This window comes from Condylura cristata, unplaced genomic scaffold, assembly GCF_000260355.1.
Source record: "Condylura cristata isolate star-nosed mole 26May11 unplaced genomic scaffold, ConCri1.0 scaffold00019, whole genome shotgun sequence".
In the NCBI taxonomy this organism is placed as follows: domain Eukaryota; kingdom Metazoa; phylum Chordata; class Mammalia; order Eulipotyphla; family Talpidae; genus Condylura; species Condylura cristata.
The window spans coordinates 40,429,096-40,450,305 of NW_004567120.1; the positions used below are offsets into that span (position 1 = coordinate 40,429,096).

Sequence of the window (21,210 nt, forward strand, 5' to 3'; positions counted from 1 at the left end):
CAGCCGGTGAGGTCACAGAGGGCCAGGCCACTCCTGACCCCGCGAGGTCACTTCCCCAGCAACCGCGACACTGCGGCAGGCCTTAAAGTCACGTGCCCGACCTGGGTGGGCACCCGCAACGGTCTCTTCCCGGGGCCCCCACCGAGCTGCCGAGCCGGGGCCGCCGCGCCCTCTCTCGGGCTTTCGGCCTCCGGGGCCCTGCGGAGACGGTGAGGCTTTCAGAGGTGACGGCCAGGGCGGGCCGTGGGTGGCCACCTTTTCCTGGGGACCCCCAACTGGAGAAGCTATGGGTCGGTCCGCCCCTTCCCGTCAGGCCTGTCCTGGACAAGGGCGCGCCCTTGGAGGCGAGGTCTGACGTCGAGGCCCTGGGAGGACTGTCGTCTCAGCTGGCGGCCCCCGCAAAATGAGCCTTGCCGTGTCCTCCTTGGACGAGAGCCACGAGAACGCCCGTTTTGAGGCCGCGTGACACTTGCTGTGAATGCAGAGTGCCCCGCGGGGAAACACCCCGCGTCGGCATCGGGGTCAAGGGCGCAGCGAGACTGTCCTCGTGGCACGCCAGAGCCAGGGTGTCTGCCGCGTCCCCCAGAGAGCCCTGCAGGGCCGCTGCCGTCCCCAGAGGGCGGAGGCCTCGGCTGGCGGCTGAGCTCCTGTGCCCGGCCGGGGTGGCTTCTGGCAGCCTCTGGAGCCCCAGCGGCCCCGGGCAGGGACACAGCTGCAGGCAGCCGCGCCCTGGAGCCCCCCCCCCCCCCCGCGCGGGCAGAGGCGCGCTGGCCTGGGCTGGGCCGGCATCTGGCTCCCTGCTCCCGCCTCGGGCTGAGGAAGAGGAGCGTGCTCACTTTCTCCCCAGACAGGCCTCCCCCACCGACTCCCCCGTCCTTCGTGTGCACGGAGCTCAGCCGTGTCCCGGACGTGTCCGGGGGGCCGAAATGCCCTGCTCACTGAGGGCTGCAGGCAGCGTGCGCCCACACGCCGGCACGCGGGCAGGCGCCGGGGCCCTGCATGCAGGCTGGGGCGCGGCATCGTTTCCCGGCCTGCGCGCCTTTGGGCCCCGTGGCCTCCCTGAGCCTCTGTTTCCGGGGCTTGTGGGTACAGCAGCTGCGCCATGAGGCCCCGGGCACTAAGCCCTCAGTCCCAGGAGTGGTCCTGGCAGACACACTGGTGCTACCTGCTAAGCGGACCCAAGGGTCCCCGAGGCCGTGGCTCCACAGGGGCCATTGTGCCCCGCAGCGCTCTTCCTCCTGGACGGCTGCCTGCCTCGGCCACAAGGCCGCGGAGTGGTGCGCACAGCAAGGCAGACACGCCAGGGCGGTGGCCGGGACTCACGGCATTTTATTGAAAGGGAAGCAACACTGAGCTGTGGACGTGAGTGGGCTTCGCCCAGGGACCACTGAAGGGCAGACTTCAGGGCGAGATGGTATGAAAAGCTGAAAAGCCAGTCAGGTCACCAGGCCGGACCAGCAGCTGCTGTGGGTCCTCAGGCCACAGGAGAAACTCTGGGACCCCAGTGTTCCGCTGCCCCATGACAGGCTTCTGCTGCAGTTGTTTAGGGGCACCCCTGCCCTGCACGCTTCGCCCAGGGCAACAGCAGGCCTCCCCAGGCTGAGAGCCACACCTGCTCCTGCACCGGGAAAGCTGACTGTCCATGCCTTGGACAGCGACAGCCTGCTTCATCGAACAGCTACAGGGAGAAGGGGTGTGTCTGGAGCTCCACCACACCAAGGCCAGGTAACACCATTCCCCATGTCCAAACCACTGCCCTCTCCCCACTCTGCCTCGTGTGGCTGCTGCAGGCCTGGCCAGGTTCTTCTCCTTGGTGAGGAAGCAGATGCTCCCATCCCTGCACTCAAAGCAGCTGCAAGTGTCAGGAGGTACCCCCTGTCCTGTGGATCTGCCATGGAGCTGTTGGGTTCCGGGCTGTACCAGCAGCTCTGGGGGTGTGGCTGACCCAGTTCAGTGTGGACCCCACCTGAGACCTCAATGGGTCTGGACAAACGTCTAGCTGTCTACACAAGCCACCTCTGGCCGTTTCTGGCCTCAGCCACTCTATCCGGCATCCTCTACCCTGCTGTAGTGTTTTCTGGCACAGCCAGTGTTCCTGTATGTCAAGGACCAAACCCTCTGAAGGTCACAGCTGCGCGAGCGGTAGCAGCTTCCAGGTGTGTGCAGAAATTCAAGGGGGACAGGCCACGTCCCATGCAGGGGGTGTGGGGGTGGGGAAGGAGTGCCAGCTGGGCCCTCGGCCACAGACGAGCTATCCCCAGTGCCAGCTGGTGAAAACGCAGGCCCACAGAAGAGGCCGTATGGAACCAGGAGGGAACACACTATATTACAATGCTAAAAGAGTCGTATAAATACTGTACAGGCACGAGTCACCCCCGCACGGTCTGGCCAAGGATCCTGGAAAGTGCTGTCAGTGGCCAGCCCCGTGGAACCACCCAGATTGAAAGGGGAGCCCCTAGGGCCTGAGCGGTGAGTTCCTCCGATCACCCAGAACAGCCCCGTGCCAGGCTGGCCCCCCGTCATCACTGAGTCCCAGAACAGACGTGGTGGGTATGAAGCTGGGTGCTGGGACGCACAGTGCGTGGCCGTCCTCTGGTTCCTGTGCCTGGCCACTGCGAAGCCTGGCCTCAGGGAGAGGCTTTTCCTGCTGGCACTTCCCGCTGTCTTCCTCATGCGTGGCCACCGCCCACCATGGCCCCCCAGTGGTCTGTCCTTGGGGGTGAGTCCCCACTAGGCATTGAGTGCAAACAAGGCATGAGATGGGGTGCCTGGAGCCAGCTCAGGCTCAGGGCCGCTTCTGGGTGGGCGAGCATGAGGCAGGGCAGGGCGGGAGGAAAGCCGGCCCGCCAGGGCTGTCCAGGACGTGGTCTCTAATCCGGCATCTCGATGTTCAGTTTGGGAGGTGGGAGGACATACTTTCCAGGACTCTGGGTGACGACGACCCTGGTCTTCTTTCGGAACATGGGGGCAATTTTAGGAGGCTCTGGAACAGGGGTGTCTTCACTTTCCTCACTGTCTTCATGATGGAGGTCGTAGGAGATGTTCCCATATTCTCTCAAAAATGGGAAGATTTCCAGGAGAAACTGGCAGAAGTCCTTGCGAATCCCAAACCACCCTGAAACAGAAGAGATTACTTTGCAATCATTGCCTTTCTTCTTGACTTCCTCAGAGAGCGTCCTGCTCTCTGCGGGGACCATCACCCCAAGCCTGGGGCCACGTGCCAGGGTGGAAGAAGGCAGCCCTAGCTCTGTGGCACTCCAAGTAGGGCCAGCACGTGCGGCAGGCACCAGGGCCTTGAAGGGCACCGTGGGCTCAGCTCACACCTGCTCAGGAGCTCCAGGAAAGAGGCACCCAGGGCATCCTGACGGGCGCTGAGGCTAGCCCCTCTCCATGGGGGCCACGCACCGGCAGCCTCCAGACACTCTACCCACTCATCCTCGGTCCTGGTCATCTCCCGAGGAGAGGATCTGCAGCATGCCCAGGGATCTGAGAGGATGGTGGGCAGGCGCTAGTGCTGGTCCGGGCCAGGCATCCAGGGGCCAGCTGACAGCTCCCAGTCTGGCCACGTTTCCTGGGATGGCCTCCAAAGGATCTCACGGCCTGTGGCTGGAAAGCAGAGTGGCATGGGCCTCGGCAAGGTGGGATGAATGGGGAGGAAACAAGCTGGGGGCCTTGGGTTCTGTGGTGACTCCTCCGGGTGTGGAGCCTTTGGGCACCTTGGGAAGCAGGTATCTGGAGGCCCGTGCTGCAGTAGAGGGGACAAATCAGGAATCCCTGCTACACGAGTCCAAGCTGTCACGGCAGTGCACCTGCCGAGGAGATGGGACGCAAGCCACAAAAGCAGGCTCTTGCCATGGAAGATTCCAGACCTTCCTCACCCCTGCCTTTGCTACCCAAACGCCTTAGTGGGGCCACTGTGACAGGGCAGGGTCATGTGTAGACACATGATATGCACGCCCGTGGGAGACACACAGGCACGTGCACACACTCCTGCAGAGACACAGATCACATCCGCCCGCTCTGACACGGTGCGCACTTACAAAGACGCGCACAGAACATGTGTACCCAGAGACACGCGGGGCAAGGGCTTCTGCAGTAGGGCACGTACAGTGATTTCCTCCCTTCTGTCCAAACGTGGTTGCCATCAGCGTGATCAAGGACAGCCAGAGGGGGACAAAAATGGGGACACACGAGAAGGCGTTGTGGCCGTCCAGCTTGTGAACCAGCAGGATCTGAGGAGAGAGCGGGAAATCTCATGGGGGGTGTCCCGGGAACACCGCTGTGAGCGTCCCCTGCTCCCCACGTCAGGACTCAGGTCTCACCGGTGACTCGGCAACTGCTCTGCGGAGGCCGTGGCCCATGCTCCCGTCCCTCCCATGCACCCGCCGGGCTCTCCGGGAAAGCCTGCTGCTCTTGGCTCAGAGAGTTGCGCCGCTTGCCCTCACTCGCCATACAGCCTCACCACGGAGCCCCTGTGACAGGCAGCTCGTGCTCAAGAGCTGGCTGGACAGTGCACCTGTGCCTACACAGCACGGCCTGGACCCTTGTGGTAGTCCCAGCTCCCGAGGACAAGGGGACCTGCCCTCCCGGCACCCACCAGGCGGTTTCCAGGAAGAGGCACGTGCCTGTCCCGAGCAGGGCTGCAAAGGCCCACCCAGCAGGGTGCACAGCTCACCTCAAAAGTCAGGAGAGGCACAACGATGGTCATCCAGCTCAGCGCCATGGTGATGTGCGTCCTCCGCTGTTCTGCAATCACGTCCATGGAGCGCAGGAACAGCACAGACCACACGATGTAGTACAGGACCACCAGGCACAGGAAGGACATGAGGATCCACAGGGGCACGCACACGACCTGCACAGAAGGGGACGAGCGTCTGCAGCGGGACCCCGCCTGTACGGGCCACCAACCTCATGCTGGCCTCAGTGTGCCTGAGCCTGCAGAGGACGTCCACGGGGACAGGTCGTGGCGAGGGCCTTCGGGGCGAGACCCTGCAAGCTGCTCCTCCGAGGCATGTGCCCGAGCCCTGCACTGTGCCCTTCCCAGTGGCCCCTCCCTTACTCTGCTACCCTCTCCCTGGAGGTGCCCTGGCAGGAGACTGGGGGAAGGCCCATGCTCCCTGGTATCCAGGCTGCTTAGAGCCTCAGGCTGGGGCACACTCCGCCCAGCCACCTGGGCCAGGGAGAGCGCAATGGGCGGCTGTCTTACTCGAGTGTGGGGCCTCGGCTGGCCAGGCTCTCAGTGGCTGCGCCTCCCTCCTGTGCTGCCTGGGGCCAAGGGCTGTTAATCCATGCCTCATTCCTTCTTACAGAGCTTTCTTTTGGGGACCAGCATACATGTGCAAGTCTGCACCACCCCAGGTAGGACATGGGCCACGCCTTGCCCTCACCAGACTCCCTGTGCTGTCCCTGCACTGTCATACCCTCCCCCACCGTCACCCAGGACCGGGGTCACTACTCCCTTGTCAAGGCTACCTACTGGACTCACACGGCATACCCCTTCCGAGATTGCCCCTCTCACTGGCACAACGCTGGCGATACAAGGGTGTCCTGTCTGGACCTGTTATGGCCAGTGGGCCTCCTCCACCTGGATGTGCCGCGGTCTGTGCAGCCACTCACCCGAAGGAGGATGGGGCGCTGTCTGCTGGGGTGCTATCTACTGGGGGCCTGACCTGACCTCTTTGCTTCTTGGGGGGGAGAACCAAGATGGCGACTGCTGTGGCACGTGCTTGCTCTGGGTTGAACTTTCTAGAAATCATCAGACTGCTTTCCAGAGCACCCTAAGTTTGGCATAGCAGGCATGCTGTGCCAGTGACCTGTGCCTGTGTCCCCTCCAGCACCTGGCCTCGTCAGTGCTGACCCCTAGGCCACCGGGATGGGGGCCCGGCAGCACGGCCTCTTGCTTCCCATTGGCCATTCCCAGACAGAGACTCGGGCCGGTGCACATGCTCAGTCCCCGCGTGCAGCCAGCCTCTTCGTGAGTTGTGCATTCAACTGTTTTGGTATCTCCATGGGGCTGTTTCATTAATTGTGAGTCTTGAGATTTTTTGGATGCAAGTCCCTGGATGGAGTTGTGATATGCAAATATTTTCTGCTAATCTGGGCTGTCTTTTCCTTCACTCATGTGGTGTCATTTCCAGAAGCCCTCACTTAGTTCCAGGGTCCCCAAGATTTCCCCCCATGTTTTCTTCCACCAGTGACACTTATTATACTTAGTTTCTGGATACTGGACATGCACCAGGAGGGCATGCAGCTCCTGCCAGGCGCTGTGCCCGCCTTCCACCACCCATCCCTGTCTAGGGGGCTCTGGCTCTGGCCGAAGCCACAGGTTCCATGCATGACTCTGACCTCACTCCTGGCAGCAGTGCAAACTGGCACAGCTTTTCTGAAAAGGAGTTGGCAGTGAATTCTGTCTTTCAAAATTTGAAAAAGTTCTTACCCTCTGGCCCAGTAATACCGCTTTTGGGAGTCTTTCCTAAGAAAACAAGAAAAACCAGGCAAAGAGCTTTTGTGCACAAAAGTACATGCTGCAGGATGATTTACAATCCCAAAGCACTGGGAATAAATATCTGGACACTGGAAGGGAGGGGCAGACACATTTGAAGACTACTTTGCATCAATTAAGCTTTAAAAAATATGTTTAGAAAGACCCCTATTGACATGAAAAAGGCTTATAACACATTAGAACAAAAAAAGCAGAATACAAATACATGTAGTATAATCTCAACTATTTTTATGAAACACTAAACCTCAAAACAAGGGGGAAATAAAGGCTAACCATGCCATCTCCCAGTGGATTATGGGAACTTACTCTATTACCTCTGGCTGTCTTTACTTAGTTTCCTACAATGAATACAAATTTCTGTACAATAAAAAGTTTATAAAGAATTTAAAAATTACATACAAGCCAGGGCCAGTGGATGATCTTGTCCAGTCTTAAGGCGATGAATATAAACTGCAGAATGTTGACAGAACACAGGATTTCTAGCTAAAAATGAAGAGAAGCAGCAGTTACGCCAAGTGAACCCTGTTTGCTGTCAGCCTGTGACTGCTTAGTGCACTGAAAGGGGCGCGGGGCCAGCTCGGGAGCTCCCAAGTCAGGCTCGGCCCCCCTGATGCTGGCCCGGAGGAGCAAGGCAGTGCTGCGAGCAGAAGCCTCAGGCCTCCCTCCACGCCACTTCCCTCGGGCTGGGCCCTTCCCTGCCTGCCCTAGGTGATGGCCTGGCCCCTCAGAGTGTGGCAGCTCCTTCCTGTGCTCCCAAGCCCCTTGCCGCCCCTTGTCTCCAGGCACCACTAGCACAGCCCTCCCTCCCTGTTTCTGCTTCTGGATTCAGGACCCAGCCCTGCAGCCCATTCCTTTCTGGCTCCTGCGGGACCCCCCCATGTCAAAATATCAAGTATATATAATTGCCATTTTGCTACATACGTATGCACTGCTTACCCCACCTATCCGGCTGCTCTCACTAGAAGCACAGAAACAAGTTCGACTCATTCCCATTGAAAGACAAGACCCAAGACAGAATGAGCCCACCCCTCAGGGCAGTACCCCCTTGAGCCCTGTTCTCTGTTACCACCACTCTGAGTGAGAGTCCTGGGATAGGCCAGGCATGGGCAGCACCTAAGGATGCTGACACGCCTCCCTCCTTCCACCTCTGCTGCTGGGCTCCGGGAGCAGCTGCACACGCCCCTCCCCAGCCTCCCTTCTCTCCCCTTAAACGGCGATGCTCTCCAGAGGCCTAGATACAGGCTTCTGCGCACACTTGCACACACGGCTCTGCAACACATCTGGAACAGGCAATGCCCGGTGGGTCAGGCTGCGCACTTGTTACTGCCCAGCCCCGAGGAGCCCTCCCTCGGGGGGGAGGGGGGCGTGCAAGGGCGCAGAGTAGAGCGGTGGCGGGGGCAGGCTCCGAGCCAGGCTGACGCATGGGACCTTGGCTCTGCCAGATTAGTCCAGGCACAGATCGAGTCCCATGCAGAACACTGGTGCATGCCTGCCTCCAGGATGCTGCGCAGCGGGGCCCCGCGCCAAGCCTGGCACTCAAAGCCCACTACGTGCCGTGGAGACCCTGCCCTCTGGCAGACAGGGCCCAAGGCTACCAGAGAGCAGCGAGTGCTGCCGGGCACAGACAGAGCTCGCGTAATGTGGCCAGTGACTTAACAGGACACCCTTGAGGCTCTGCAGTGAAGGGCAGCCTGACTCTAAGGAGAGGACCCTGGTAATGTGTGGTCTCTTATCCTTGAGAGAAGAAACAGTCCATGGGGATGGACTGTCTCCAGGCTTCAGCACTGGCTCCTGTTGTGTCTCGGCACCACAGCCCCCCACAGCCCTACACACTGCAGACTCGCAGCCCCCAGTCGCAGGAGCCAGCACCTTCCTATCACCTCCGAAGAGCTGCATGTACTCCAACCTCCAGGGCTATTCCTCAGGCAAAACCTGAAGATGCAGGGCCAAGGAGGAGGCCCGAAGGGAAGGAAGCCTGGGTGCCTGGGGGGAAAGCAGGCTCTGGGTCAGGGTGATGCCACCATCCCTTGTTCCTGTGTGAACCTTGTACCTTGCTCAGAGTTAACGAGCCCCCCTTCCTAACAAAGGGCAAGAAATCGACATGAAGATGGCTGACGGAAACACTTCACCCTCTACAACATTCTTAAAGGTGTGAGCTCCCACCTCAAGGGACCGGTCGTGTCGAAAGCCCCAGACACAGGCGGCAACAGACACCGGCGACACGAAGAAGAGCGGCATGAAGACCAGGAGCCAGAAGTGGCCCCCCCTCTCGATCCTGTCACAGACCAGGACTTCGAACATCAGCAGCAGCAGGTGGATGCCCACGGCGATCAGCATGGCTTTGAACTCCACACACGTTTCTCCTTCTGCTCTGAAAAGGGAAGAAGAAAAACACTCTCAGTCCGGACTCTGTGTGATAATCAAGCGGCTCAGGGCCAACGGCATCCTGTGCCACCCCTTGGGCCATACCTCTGATGAAAGGGCACTCGGGCCAAAAGCTAATTTGAACCTCATCCTAGCAGGCCATCTTGCTAACTGCATCTTTCTAACCGCACAATGCCAGTGCGGAGACTTAGTCTGGACTGTGCCGAAAGCCTCAGAAGTAGCCATTACTACTCCCGACAGCACACACACTGAATTCTTTTGTGCGGAATTTCAAATTCAGCGACTCCCCAAATCATTCCAGCTAACTGTTTCTGCCACTAAAAACAGACAAATGTCCCCTCGAGCCCATGGTTCTCACCTGTCCACAAATGAAAAGCCACCTGAGTCATATTTCATAAAATATGACACAAAGAATTTTAGCATTGTGAGCAAATGTGGGGTATATTTCAAGAAAATGTGGTAACTTGTGAGTGCTGTTTTAAAAGGCAAATAACTAACAAGTGTGGATGCCTTGTTATTGTCCTTTCTAGTCCATTAGGATGACTTAATACCTGCATATGAAAAAGAGCCAAAGCGGTCAGTTTCATTAGCTGTTTAATTACCGGGCATGAACTCTTGCTCTAGAAACTTCTCATTTTCAGTGGCACCAACAAAGCCCAATAGTTTGTAAATATCAATCAATGGAAACTAAAATGTTTGACTTTTCACTCCTGAGTGGCAAACATTGAACGTCTGAAGCGTCCCAGACAAGTGGAAAATGTCCTAGCCTCACAGGTCATCTTTGCCGACGAGCCTAAGAACTTGAACACGGCTCCCCACGACAGGCCTCGGCCTTCCCAGGCTTCTGCGCAGCCCTTTCGGAGTTCTCACGTCCATATGTGGTGACAGACGCTTTTCAAACTGTCAACCACAATGAAACATGTTGAGGCACGCACAATTTCTACACTTAACAGTCCCCTTTCTCTCTCTGGAGTTCCACTGGGCAGGGACTGGAGCCTCTCACGGGCCAGCGGCACGAAGCGCAAGTTGGCCGAGGCAGCCAGGAAGAGGTGCCCCCCTAGGCTCACCTGTCCCCATCTTCTGGACAAGCTACCTCCCCCACACCACTGTGAGTACCAACAGCCCCAAATCTGGAGACAGAGAAAGGGCAGCCCCAGTCCCAAGTGAAAGAGAAAAAGATACAGGCCTGAGGCCAAAACTACAATGTAGGCCTGTAGAGCTGCCCCACAGCACAGCAGCCTCACGCTTCCTCATCTAACCATGGGCAACAGCTCTGTATTTGGGGTGCACTGGAGACTGCATAGTTTTGTAAGCTGGCTAGGTACATTACTACCCAAAGCAATACTGATTTTCTAAGAAAATACAGAGCAAACACCTGATTTTCCAAAACATAGACTTCCAAAACGTACAACTCAGCCTGCCTATAGTATTGGTCTTACACTCCCTAGGCAGGAAGAAGATAGCCCTCAGTTTATCAAAAGCGAAAAATGAGATACTGCCTCCTCAGGAAGAGATGGGGCAAAGGGCCGTATTACCGATACTGGGGGTTGCGTGCCCAGACTCCAGTTCCGACGGAGGCTCCGACAATGACCATTAGCTTCCACAGCCATATGGGAGCAAAGACAGCCCAGTAGCTCCACTGAATGATGCCATCCAGACGAAGGGCCAGCAGCACAGAGAACAGCAGCAGACAGGCGTAGATGAGGAATTTACTAGGAGAAGAGTAAAATGATTAAAGAGGGTTCACTTTCACCAGCATGTGCCAGCGAGACAGTGAAACAGCGGCATTTTTCAGAACATGAAGAGTCACTGATTTAACAACTGCTCACGAAGACTAACAGCGAGGAGCTGTGCGCAGTGCCTGTTGCCCAGGGCTTCCGTAGGAGGGAGCGCGTGGCAGGCGTCTTGTCATAGCAGCTCGTTGCGCGCAGTCAAGGCGCCGTGGCGGGCGGGTGGGGTGGGGGTGGTAACAGAGCCCGGAAGAGGAAATGCCAACTCTGTCAGGGGCTCTGGGAAGCAGCGAGGTGGCGACTGTGGAGCTGGTGTGGGTGATGTGTGAACGGCGGCTGGCAGTGAGGGCATGAGATGGGGCAGCTTCCGGGCAGCCCAACTAGCCGAACGCGTCGGCACATTCAGGACAACGTCGCGTCTGTCACTGACTAATTATCGTAAAAGGCAGTCATCGGCCATGTGCACACGCAGTAACATCTCAGTACGTGAGCTGTATTTGTTTGACTGAATGGCACACACGTGCACGCGCACACACATACAAAAGGGACTTAGTAAAGAGGATGTCCTTAAGATGGTAACTAAAAGTTACATTGCTGAGCACATCTACTTCCAGCCCTGATGTGGTAAGCAAGATGGGAATTCCCTCCCCACTTTACATAAGAAAGTGGCTAAAACAGTTTGTAGACACTGGGAAATAGACAGGGGAGGAATGAGCCAGCAGAGAAAGGAAAGAGGGTGCCTCTGTGACAGCCTCAGCTCCCTGCCAGGAGGCAGTGTGCAGGACCAGCCAGAGGAAGCGATACTCACACCTCCTGACATTTATGGGAGTGCAAAGGGCCTGAATATCAATTAAAAGACAAAGATTGTTGGACTGGATTAAACAAAAGCAAGGCAATGAAATGTTATCTAAGCAACCCATTTCTCTAAAAGGTCACAGATTAAAAGTAAACAGAAAAAGTTATAGCAAGCAAACCCTAACTGAAAGTTGGAGTGAATTATTATGTTTCAATCTTCTATTGGTGCTGTAAAAAATTACCACAAGCTTAGTAGCTTGAAACGATACACAAGTGTATGGTCGCTGGAGTGCACGTGCCAATCCAGACAGGTCTAGTTAGTTTCTCTGCTTGGAGTCTCTTCAGACCAAATCAAGATGTCAGTGCCTGGGCTCTTCTCATGGGACCCTGGGAAGGCTCTCTCACGCTTGTCTGACTGAGGGCCCAGGTGTTCTGCTCGACTGTCAGGTCGTGGCCACCTCAGATCCTGGAGGTGATTTAGAATGATCAGCTCCTGACCTCAAAGTCAGTGACACCATATTGACTGTCACTCATGAAATGTCTGACTGCTCCTGCTTTTAAGAGTTCACATGATGAGCTTGTGTGCACCTGGACAGCTGACCCTACTGTTCCCATCTTAAAGTCCCTATCTGTGACAGTCAAGACTCTACGGTATTCATTCCCCAAGATTCCTCCCCTGTCATTTGATCAAATGTTAGTCTAGATACTGGCATGAATGGATTTTGCAGGTGGGGTTCACATTACTGGGACAGTAGCCAGACGTCCAGGTAGGGCAATATGATCACATGAGCCCTTAGAAGCACAAGAGCAAGCCAAGGGGCTGCAGTGCGCCAGGAGAGAGGAGGCAGAGGGAGTCAGAACTATCCCAAACGTGGGACACCTCTGCCTGCCCTCGCTGGCTCTGATGATGCAGCGAAGAAGCCCGGGAATGCAGCAGTTCTCTGGAAGCCCGGTGGGGTGGCCAGGAAATAAGCAGCGGGCACAAGTCGCCCACGGGCAGCAGCGACCCACTGCAGGTCCCACCGCATGACAAGGGTTAGAAGTGTTATGCAAGTAAATTTCCTGAAAGACATAATCAAAGTTAATATTAGAAGCAACAGATACTTTCATGTCCCTGTATCTATTAAAGAAACTGAAATTATAGTTAAAATCCTTTCACAAAGAAAATGCTGGCAAAATCTACCCAACACATAAGGGAGAAACCACCAATTTTTCACAAACTCTTGCAGAAAACGATGAGGGAGACATCCCCCAATTTATTTTTGAGGGCAATATTAATCAATGTAATTCACTGTATTACCAGAATGAAAACAAAAAAAGCCACTATTCCCTCAACAGCCCTACAGAAAGCACTCACATGCTTCACCACCCACTCGAGACCAAAGCGCTACGCAGAGTTGGAAGAGACGGGCATGGGCGCAGGCCTAGGCGTAAAGCTCAGCGACAAGGCTGACCACCCCCCCGAAACCAGAAACAAGGCAAGCAGGTCTCCTCGGTGCCTTTATTCAGCATTGCACTGCAGTCCTGGCCACAGCGCTGGGGAGGGAAAGGCTCAGCTGAGAGGAGTAAGCTGATACCTGCAAGCAGACGATGAACATCCCAACTTACAACAAAGGCTACCAGGTCCAATACGTGAATTGACAAAGTTGCAGATAAAAGTACAAAAACATTGCATTTCCATTTCATTACTAGAAGCAGTGAGCAAATAGACACAGAAATTAAAAAAAAAAAAAAAACATTTACTGCAACCTCCCTGTACATCTAAGACTATTCTAAAAGGTAAAGCCTGTGGGTGCCTTGGGGATGGGAATGGTGTGGTAACAACACCTGCAGGGTGTGACCCCTCAAACCCCTCAAATCACATGTATTACTGGTAAAACAATGCTACCCCATGGAAAAAAATTAAAGCTTATGAAAAGGCTACCACAGAAATAAGAAATCTAAGAGAAGTGTAGTCCGTGCACACGCCCACCTACCTCTACAAGACCCAAGTGAACAGGGCCCCACTGTTTATAGCAGCTCACAAACTCCACCACTGTTAGGATGTGCACCCCCAAGCACCCCCTCCTGTGGTAACTGCACACCACCAACTTGGTGGCTGTGGCTGATGTGCCCAGGGCAGGCTCAGGGTAGTTGCAGGCGGGCAAGTCCTAGAGTCTTTGCTACACTCGCAGGCCTCTAGTGCCAAGTCAGTGCACAGGCACAGCAGGCAGGGAGGCGGGCAAGCCAGCAGGCAGGCAGAGGCCTCCCAGCCCCCGTGCAGCGTTGCGCTCTTTCTCTGGCCTCCCTGGCGTTCTGTCTCAGGTCCTCAGAGTGGCACCTCCTGCCGCTGCTGCCTGTGCCATCTCCTCTCGGCACAGATGACGCACTTACACGCACACCCGTGCTCTTTGGGCCCAAGTGTCAGTGATTACAGGCTCATGTGCCCCGGGCTCACACTACCGAGGCTTCTTTACAGGCCGCAGGTGGTGGCTATAGAGCTCGCCCCGGGAAGGTGGAACAGAGCCCAACCACTCACCTCCTGCAGTGGCGTAACACAACGCTCTCTCATCCCACACAGCTGTGGTGACCAGGGATCCAAATGGGCTTCACTGAGTTACAACCAAGGCGTCAGAGGCCCCCCCATTTCCTCAGGCGATCAGGAGAGAGCCATCCCCCCCCTTTCCAGTGTCTAGGGCTGCATCCCCAGCCATTTCCTGTGCCCTCCAGATCAGCAGTCCAGCACCTTCAAGTTCTTTCCCAGCCTCCACTGCGTTGTCTTCTCCAGAGTGCTTGCTCTTGGCCTCCCTCAGAAGAGAGCTGCGACTGACACCATTTAGGGCCCACCTGGCTCAGCCAAGAGAGCCAGATGCTCTCCCCATCTCAAGAGCTTTAGCTCAACTGCATCTCTGCCATAGAAGGTCATGCTCACAGGTTCCATGGGGGTAGGAAATGCGTCCTAGAGGACCATCATTTAACCTACTACACCCACAAACTAGTCAAAAATCTCCGTGCACATCAACAAGTTCTGATGTAGAAACTGACCTTCTGATTCTGAAGTTACATGAAAATGCAAAGGACCTAGAATGGGCAAAACAACGGCAAAAAAGAGGCAAGTGGGAGGGCCCGCACCATGTGCTCTAAGGGTCTCATGTTAGGCTACAATTCCGACGCACTGTGGCATCGGCACCAGGAGAGCAGTCAGGCGCAGGGGGTCCACAACAGACCCCGTGCCGGTCAGTGCATTCGTGAACAGGCCGCCAGGAACATGTCCACAGTGGTACTGAAACAGTGGGAGGGGGGCACTACCGCAACCTTGCTGCACACACACAAATCCACACAAACTGGATTGCAGAACTGAAGGGGACAGGCAAACGCATGACACGTCTGGGAAACACAGGGCGCAAAGTACTTGACACCCACGGTCAGGCTAAGATTATGTAGAATACAAAGTTGGACTTGTTCAAAATGACAAACTCTCACGCTCTGAACGACACAATTAAGAATATGAAAAGCCAAGTCACAAACTGGGTGCACTCTGAAAACCTCTCACCCAGTACCTGTATTCAGGCTGCATAGAAAGGATTTTTATGAGCGCCTAAGAAAACAACCTGATTTGAAATGGCAAAGGCAGACGCTCCATCAGGCAAACATGCCAAAAGACTCCTTATTTTCAGTCATTAAGGAAATGCAAATCAGAACGTCTACACCTACTCCAGGGGCTGAACTGTAACAGTCTACACCTACTCCAGGGGCTGAACTTGAAAGGCCCAAGCGGGACCATGGCAAGGCGGCAGTGAAGAAAAGTGATGCCACCCCTGCTGAAGGGCCTCGGCGTACTCCTGTAAGGTCAGCACACACTTGGCCTCAGCAACACCACGCCAAGGATTAGCCAGGCAAAAGGAAGAACGTGTGTCCATACCGAGACGTGGATTCAGCAGTTCAGAGCAGCTTCATGTAACAGCTGCTGCAAACAAACCAATGTCCACAAACTGGTAAATGGTTAAACCAATTGTGACACATCCACCTGGTAGAAGACGCAGCCGCAGTAAGGTGCCAGGAACAAACTGGGGTCATGAGGCAACCTCGGCACCCTGAGCTAGGTGAGGTCATTCAAGCTGGAGGCACAGCCTACTTACGACTCCACTTACTTGACGTTTTGGAAAAGGCAAAAATAGTGACAGAGAAAAACAGCTCAGGGTGGCTACGGGTGGGTGTGCTGGGAAAGATGCTGACTACCAACAGGCGAGGGAATGTTCTGCAGTGAGGAGCTATTCTACGTCTGTATCTTTGGGTGGTGGTTACATAAGGATGTGGATTTAGCAAAAACGCTTAGGGCGTGAACTGAAAAGGAGCGTTACTGCTGTATGAAAAATATACCTCAATAAACGTGGCCCAGGCATTGCCCGCGCTACGTGCACGCATGCATGCACGCAAGCGCACACCAACAGCTGACAGTCACCAAATGTTCACAGCAGAAGACACGTTTTCAGCCATCCGCTCCCGTAATCCTCACCCAGCCCTTCCTCACAGGCATGCTCCCTATTTCCATTTGACAGATGAGGAACAGAGGTTTAGATGGTAATGACTTGCCCAAACAGCCAGCAGCTCAGAGCTGGGTTCAAGCTAAGATCTGTCTGACTGCAATGCCCTTTAAACTGAGCGCAATACGATGCCCGCTGGCCTGGCCACTCTACTTGGCCGGCACAGCAGCTGGACAGGCATGCACGGAGGAGTTAACGGCGACCTGCGTAGGGAGGTGTGAAGACGTTTTTACACTCTGGTTTACTTTTCTGCCAAGGTGCACACACTGCTTTTGTATTATGAAAAACAACATAAGAAAGTCTTCTTGGAAGAAAACGGGGAGGCTATGAGATGGAACCTACCAACTCAGCCCAGAAATTAACCTCCAGAGTATAAATCACAGTGGGGGGTGGAGCTGCTACAGCAGGAGTGACCCAGCCCACGGTGTCTCCCCTTGAGCCAACACCGTACCTCAGCAGAGCAGATGGCCCTGGCGTGTTCTTCCCAGCCCAAAGTGAAGGGCGGTGTGCTCGAGAGGCAGCAGCAGTGTTCGGCTGCTTGTCCAGGACATTCTTGCGAGAACAGGGCCAGCTTTCTGTGCTGAGCGCAAGCATGCGGGGAAGCAGCGGGCGAAGCCGAGGACCACTTCACTGCTACTGCTGCTTCGAGTACGGTTTCCTGTCCCCCGCTCAGGGACCAGCGGTTCACTGACCACTGCCACTGCGCCAGCAGCACAACAGCCATCCAGAAAGGGGCAAAACAGATCTTAGTGTGAAAACAGTTTGGACCTCACAGATGCCTGGGGAGGTTGTCAGGTCTCCCAGAGGTTGTAGCTGTCAGTTAAGATTATTTTTTTTTAAATATTTATTCATTTATGCTTACAGAACTGGAGTACAGGCCAGAGGTTGGTGAGAGGCTTCACCAGAGACAGAGTGGGGAGCAGAACAGGCAGACTGACCAAGTCCACTGCTGAGGGGAGCAGCGGGTGGGTCAGGAGAGGTTTGCTGTGCCATGTGGGTCAGCTCCCTGGCTGGGGATCAAACTCAGGCTGCAGTGGCTTCGCAGAGCTTCATGATGAGGTGCTTTAACCTGTTGTGCCACCAGGGAGAGCCCCAGTGAAGATTCTTAATGCTCAACACCAAGGGGGTGCTACCAGCTGCTGCCAAGAAAGGGCTCAGCTCAAAACCTGCCAAGAACGCCCTTCCCTACACTCTGGAGAAAAAGGGTCTGCAGGGGTTAAAGCTGACAGAAATGAGGAGAGCAAGCAACCAGCTGAGAGGACGCTCTCTCTGAAAGCACAGGGGTACAGTGGAGCATGGAAAATCAGGAGCAATGCGTCAACTGAGGCCCTGGCCGCACAGGCCACTACCAGGAACAAGGCCCTGGAAAGAGGTGACATCGCAAGGGATAAACAAAGTACAATGTTAACAAATGCAAAGGTGTAAGAGAACGATCAGCATGGGGCTCAAAGTAGATACTCCAGAGAGGTAAACTGTTTTCTAAAGAAATTTCTGATTATAAGCCAGAAATAGGTGAGGTGCTGAGCGTACACCGTCAGTTAGTCATTATCCGACAGGAGTTTTCTTACTTACCAGAAAACTACAGGTACCAAAATATTTTAAGTCTAGGAAAAGTGATTATTTTATTACTTTTGACATCATTTATAGGAAAATGAACAGGTCTGGGTCTAGTACATGAAAAATGAAAACAGGAAGCAAGGTGAACTTAAAAGAGGTCAAGTAATTGTATAAAACACAACTTCTGGTGCAAATATTGGGGTTGGAAAACTATAAATAGGCTGGCATGTCCTTACCACGGCCATACACAATCGCCACCAGCCTGATGGCTTTAAAAGCACAATCTCAATGCCATCTGCTGAAGGTTAGAAGTGCAATGTAATTAACTGTCACTGGGCCAAGATCAAGGTGGCGTCAGGGCTGAGCCTTCTGGAGGCTCTAAGAGAGAACCTGTTTCCCCATCTTACCAGCTTCTAGACATCATCACAGAGCCCTTGGCTCACCACCCCCTGCTCCAACTTCAAAGCCAGCAGTACAAAGACCAGTCCTACCACTGACTCACTGACCTCCTCTTCTGCCTCCCTCTTCTACATGTAAGACGTGGTGATGGTACCTGCCAGAGACTCCAAAATGTTCCTCATCTTTAGGCCAGCTAATAAATGTTACTTCCATCAGCGACCTTAATTCCTCTTTGAGTGGAATGCAGAAATTCAGAAGTTCCAAGGATTAGGATGTGGGGATATCCCAACTATCAAGGCCTATAAAAAGGAGGGCCACTTAATGGATTGCAAAGTCAAATCCAAATCTGCTGCATTCAAGAGTCACTCTGGGAAACACACGGCAGTCAAAGCAACCACATGACAGGAGACGGCACAGGTTTATCACCTCTGGGTGAGGCAAGAGAAGCAGGTGACTAGCACAGTGATCTGATAAGTTAAATTTCAAAGTCAAAATTATTAAAAACACTAAAATGACTAGTAGAAAATCTAAATAATGAAATCCAAATAAGAAGGCCACAAAGTATGGAATTATTATGACACTTTAAAAAAAGATTTAATTTTTATTTATGCATACAAGAACTAGGGTACAGGCCAGAGGTGTGGGGGTGAGAGGATTCCCCAGAGACAGAGTGGGGAGCAGAACAGACAGATCCACTGAAACACACTGCTGAGGGTAGCAGAGGTGGGTGAGGAGAGGTCTGCCGCGCCATGTGGGTCACTCCCTGGCTGGGGATCAAATGTGTGCTGCAGTGGCTGCAGTAGCTTCACAGTGCTGTGCTGTAACCCACTATGCCACCAGGGAGGGCCCATGATGACAGTTTTTCATTTAAGGGTGTACAGTGCTGTTTTCACTGTGGGCTTCTACACGCTACTGTTAAATTAGGACATGCAAGTAGAAAAAGTTCCCACAAAAACTATAGACGTGAACACCAGAGCAGATAAAAACAGCATAGTTATAGTGAGAAATTAGGTAACAGGATGAAAAAAAGTGCTTTCTTAATTACATACAGATTCTTCCAGGGATTCAAAAAAAAAAAAAAAAGATGATGGGACACGGATAAACAATAAGCACAAATCTAAGTTAACAACCAAAAAAGTGCCTGAGTGCCTGCAGAGTGCGGGTACAGACAGTTGAGAAAGAAACTGCCCTGCCCTGAAGACACCCAGCGAGCAGGAGAGGGGGAGGCGCTCAAGGCACGTGGAAGCTTCCCATCCTCGGAAGGGAGGCGGGACTTGGGCAGGAGGTTAGGGAAAGGAAGGGACAGATAAAGCAGGAAGCAGTCTTTCATATGCCAGGGCTGGGACTTGTGGAAAACATTTCGCGACAGTCTTGGGGCAGGAAAGGAGAAAAGGCACCGCAGGAAATAAGAGGAAGGCAAGCTGGTGGGAAGGCAGAACACCAGGGTAAAGTTCTTGGAATTTATTACCTGGCAGTAGGAAGCCACTGAGGGGTCATGAGAAGCTTGAGGCAGACAGACTGTGAGCACACGAGGAAGGCTGTGACTGGCAGACTTGAGGCTGGCATGCTCCACGACTTATACTGCACGGAAAAGCGTATGACCATGTAGATCTTTTCCAATGTTCACTATTAAGCAGCACAGAACCGAGGAAATTGTCCGTGTAACTGTAATTACGCCTCAGGCTCCACGTCAGCAGAGCGAGCACACCCCCGGCAGGCAGTGTGGCGGGAGGATTACGCAACTGCCAGAAGGCACTTCCTGCAGGGCTTGGTGTCCAGCAGCTAACACTCAATAAATGCAGTTCCTTCCTTAAATAATTATGCACTTAATGGTGAGACTGAACATTATTACGGAATATTTAAATACAACTTTGAACTTTCAGACCAGAGTCCAAGTAGGAAACAAACTTGGCTTCCTTCTCCAAAGCCAGCAACTGGGGGTTCCACTGGCTATCCTGGCATCCACCCTGCATTCCGCACTCACCTTTTCCCAGCCCTCTTTAAACTGGATTTATTCCACGCTCATGTGGGGCTATGGGGCCAGTTTGCAGTCACTGAGTAGTGTCGCCTGGGTCAAGCTACAAACAAGTATTTGCTCTGAAGTTTACATGGCGGCTTCTGCTCTAGGCTCAAGTTCCCTTTCTCTCCACTGTGGTGGGCAGGCAAAGGGGCTTAGTGAGGGCAGAGGGAGAAAAGACACGAGTCTGAGTGCAAAAGTTCTAGTACCTGTTTTCTGCAAGGCAAAAGAATGGACTCTTTAAATCCTCAGTTGACTCCAGCGGAAGCTGCTGGCATAACCAGAGCAGAGACCCACCTGCACACACACCTCTGGGAGGCTCAAGTCTACAAGCCCCTCTTTCTCTTCGGGTAATGACCTCGATTGATAACCTGCTGACATCCTCCTGAACTGTTAAAGGGAACACACCCCTACACTGAGCAGAGCCTTATTAACAAAATGCAAAGCCTTTCAGGGGTGATTTCAACTGGTTTAAGATGAGAAAGGTTTAAGAGCATTAGAAGCCTGAAAGCCATAATAACACATCACTCAGTCACCACTTACCAACTCCCTAGCCTGTCTCCTCATCAAGTTTGCTCATGAAAGCACTGTGGAATTGATCAGTTGGACCTATTTTAGCTGCACTAGTTATATAAAGAAGTTTCAACTATCTCACTTAGCAATCATTTTCTCCCTATTAAGTCACAGATGACAAAGCATGATTCATCGGTTACAAAGAGCTAACTCCCGAGTTTGATTCGAGATATTCACCTGAAATTCGAGTCACGGTGTACACGCATGGCCTCTGATGAGACAGAGCAGTTAGAAACCACCAGCTCAGTATTGGGAAGCCTTCAGCCCCCAAGTCTTGGGACACCACTTAGAACTCCAACCTACTGTCTCCCCTACAACAATCTCCAAAGGTATGTGTCTATTTGTACTGAACATCGACTCATCCACTGCATCTACCAAGTGCCCCAACATCCGGCCGGCAAGAACTCACAGCCAAGAAAAGCGTTACGTGTGTAATTATCAAGTCATAGGAACGATATTTTTAAAACCAGAAATTATAAATTCAAATGAGATTCATCTCTTTTAAAAAAATCCCTCCGGGAGGCACCGCGCTGGTCCCCACTGCCTCTGGGCTTCCCTGTGGGCTCTGTCACGTGCCTACAGCCTGTTCTTCTGAATGTCCCCGAGTGCCAAATCTTCACCGAGAGTGAGTTCGATTTTTGGAATCTGCCGAAAGCCAGAGCCAAGTTCAGTGAAAAAAGGTGTGATTCAACCAGGTGGCACTCTTGTGGATCAAAGTTGATATGATTA

At 53.8% G+C, this 21,210-nt stretch overlaps 1 protein-coding gene across 1 annotated transcript; it reads right to left on the reverse strand.

Annotated features, from left to right (window-relative positions):
- Positions 1–1,270: 1,270 nt before the first annotated feature.
- On the reverse strand, positions 1,271–10,601 carry TMEM185A (transmembrane protein 185A; the record flags this gene model as incomplete). The annotated part of the gene is made up of 6 exons (XM_004685862.2): positions 1,271–3,115; positions 4,109–4,232; positions 4,676–4,852; positions 6,902–6,985; positions 8,666–8,873; positions 10,423–10,601. Coding segments are annotated over 6 exons (1,017 nt in total), but the record flags the coding sequence as incomplete, so codon positions are not given.
- Between the last annotated feature and the right edge of the window lie 10,609 nt (positions 10,602–21,210).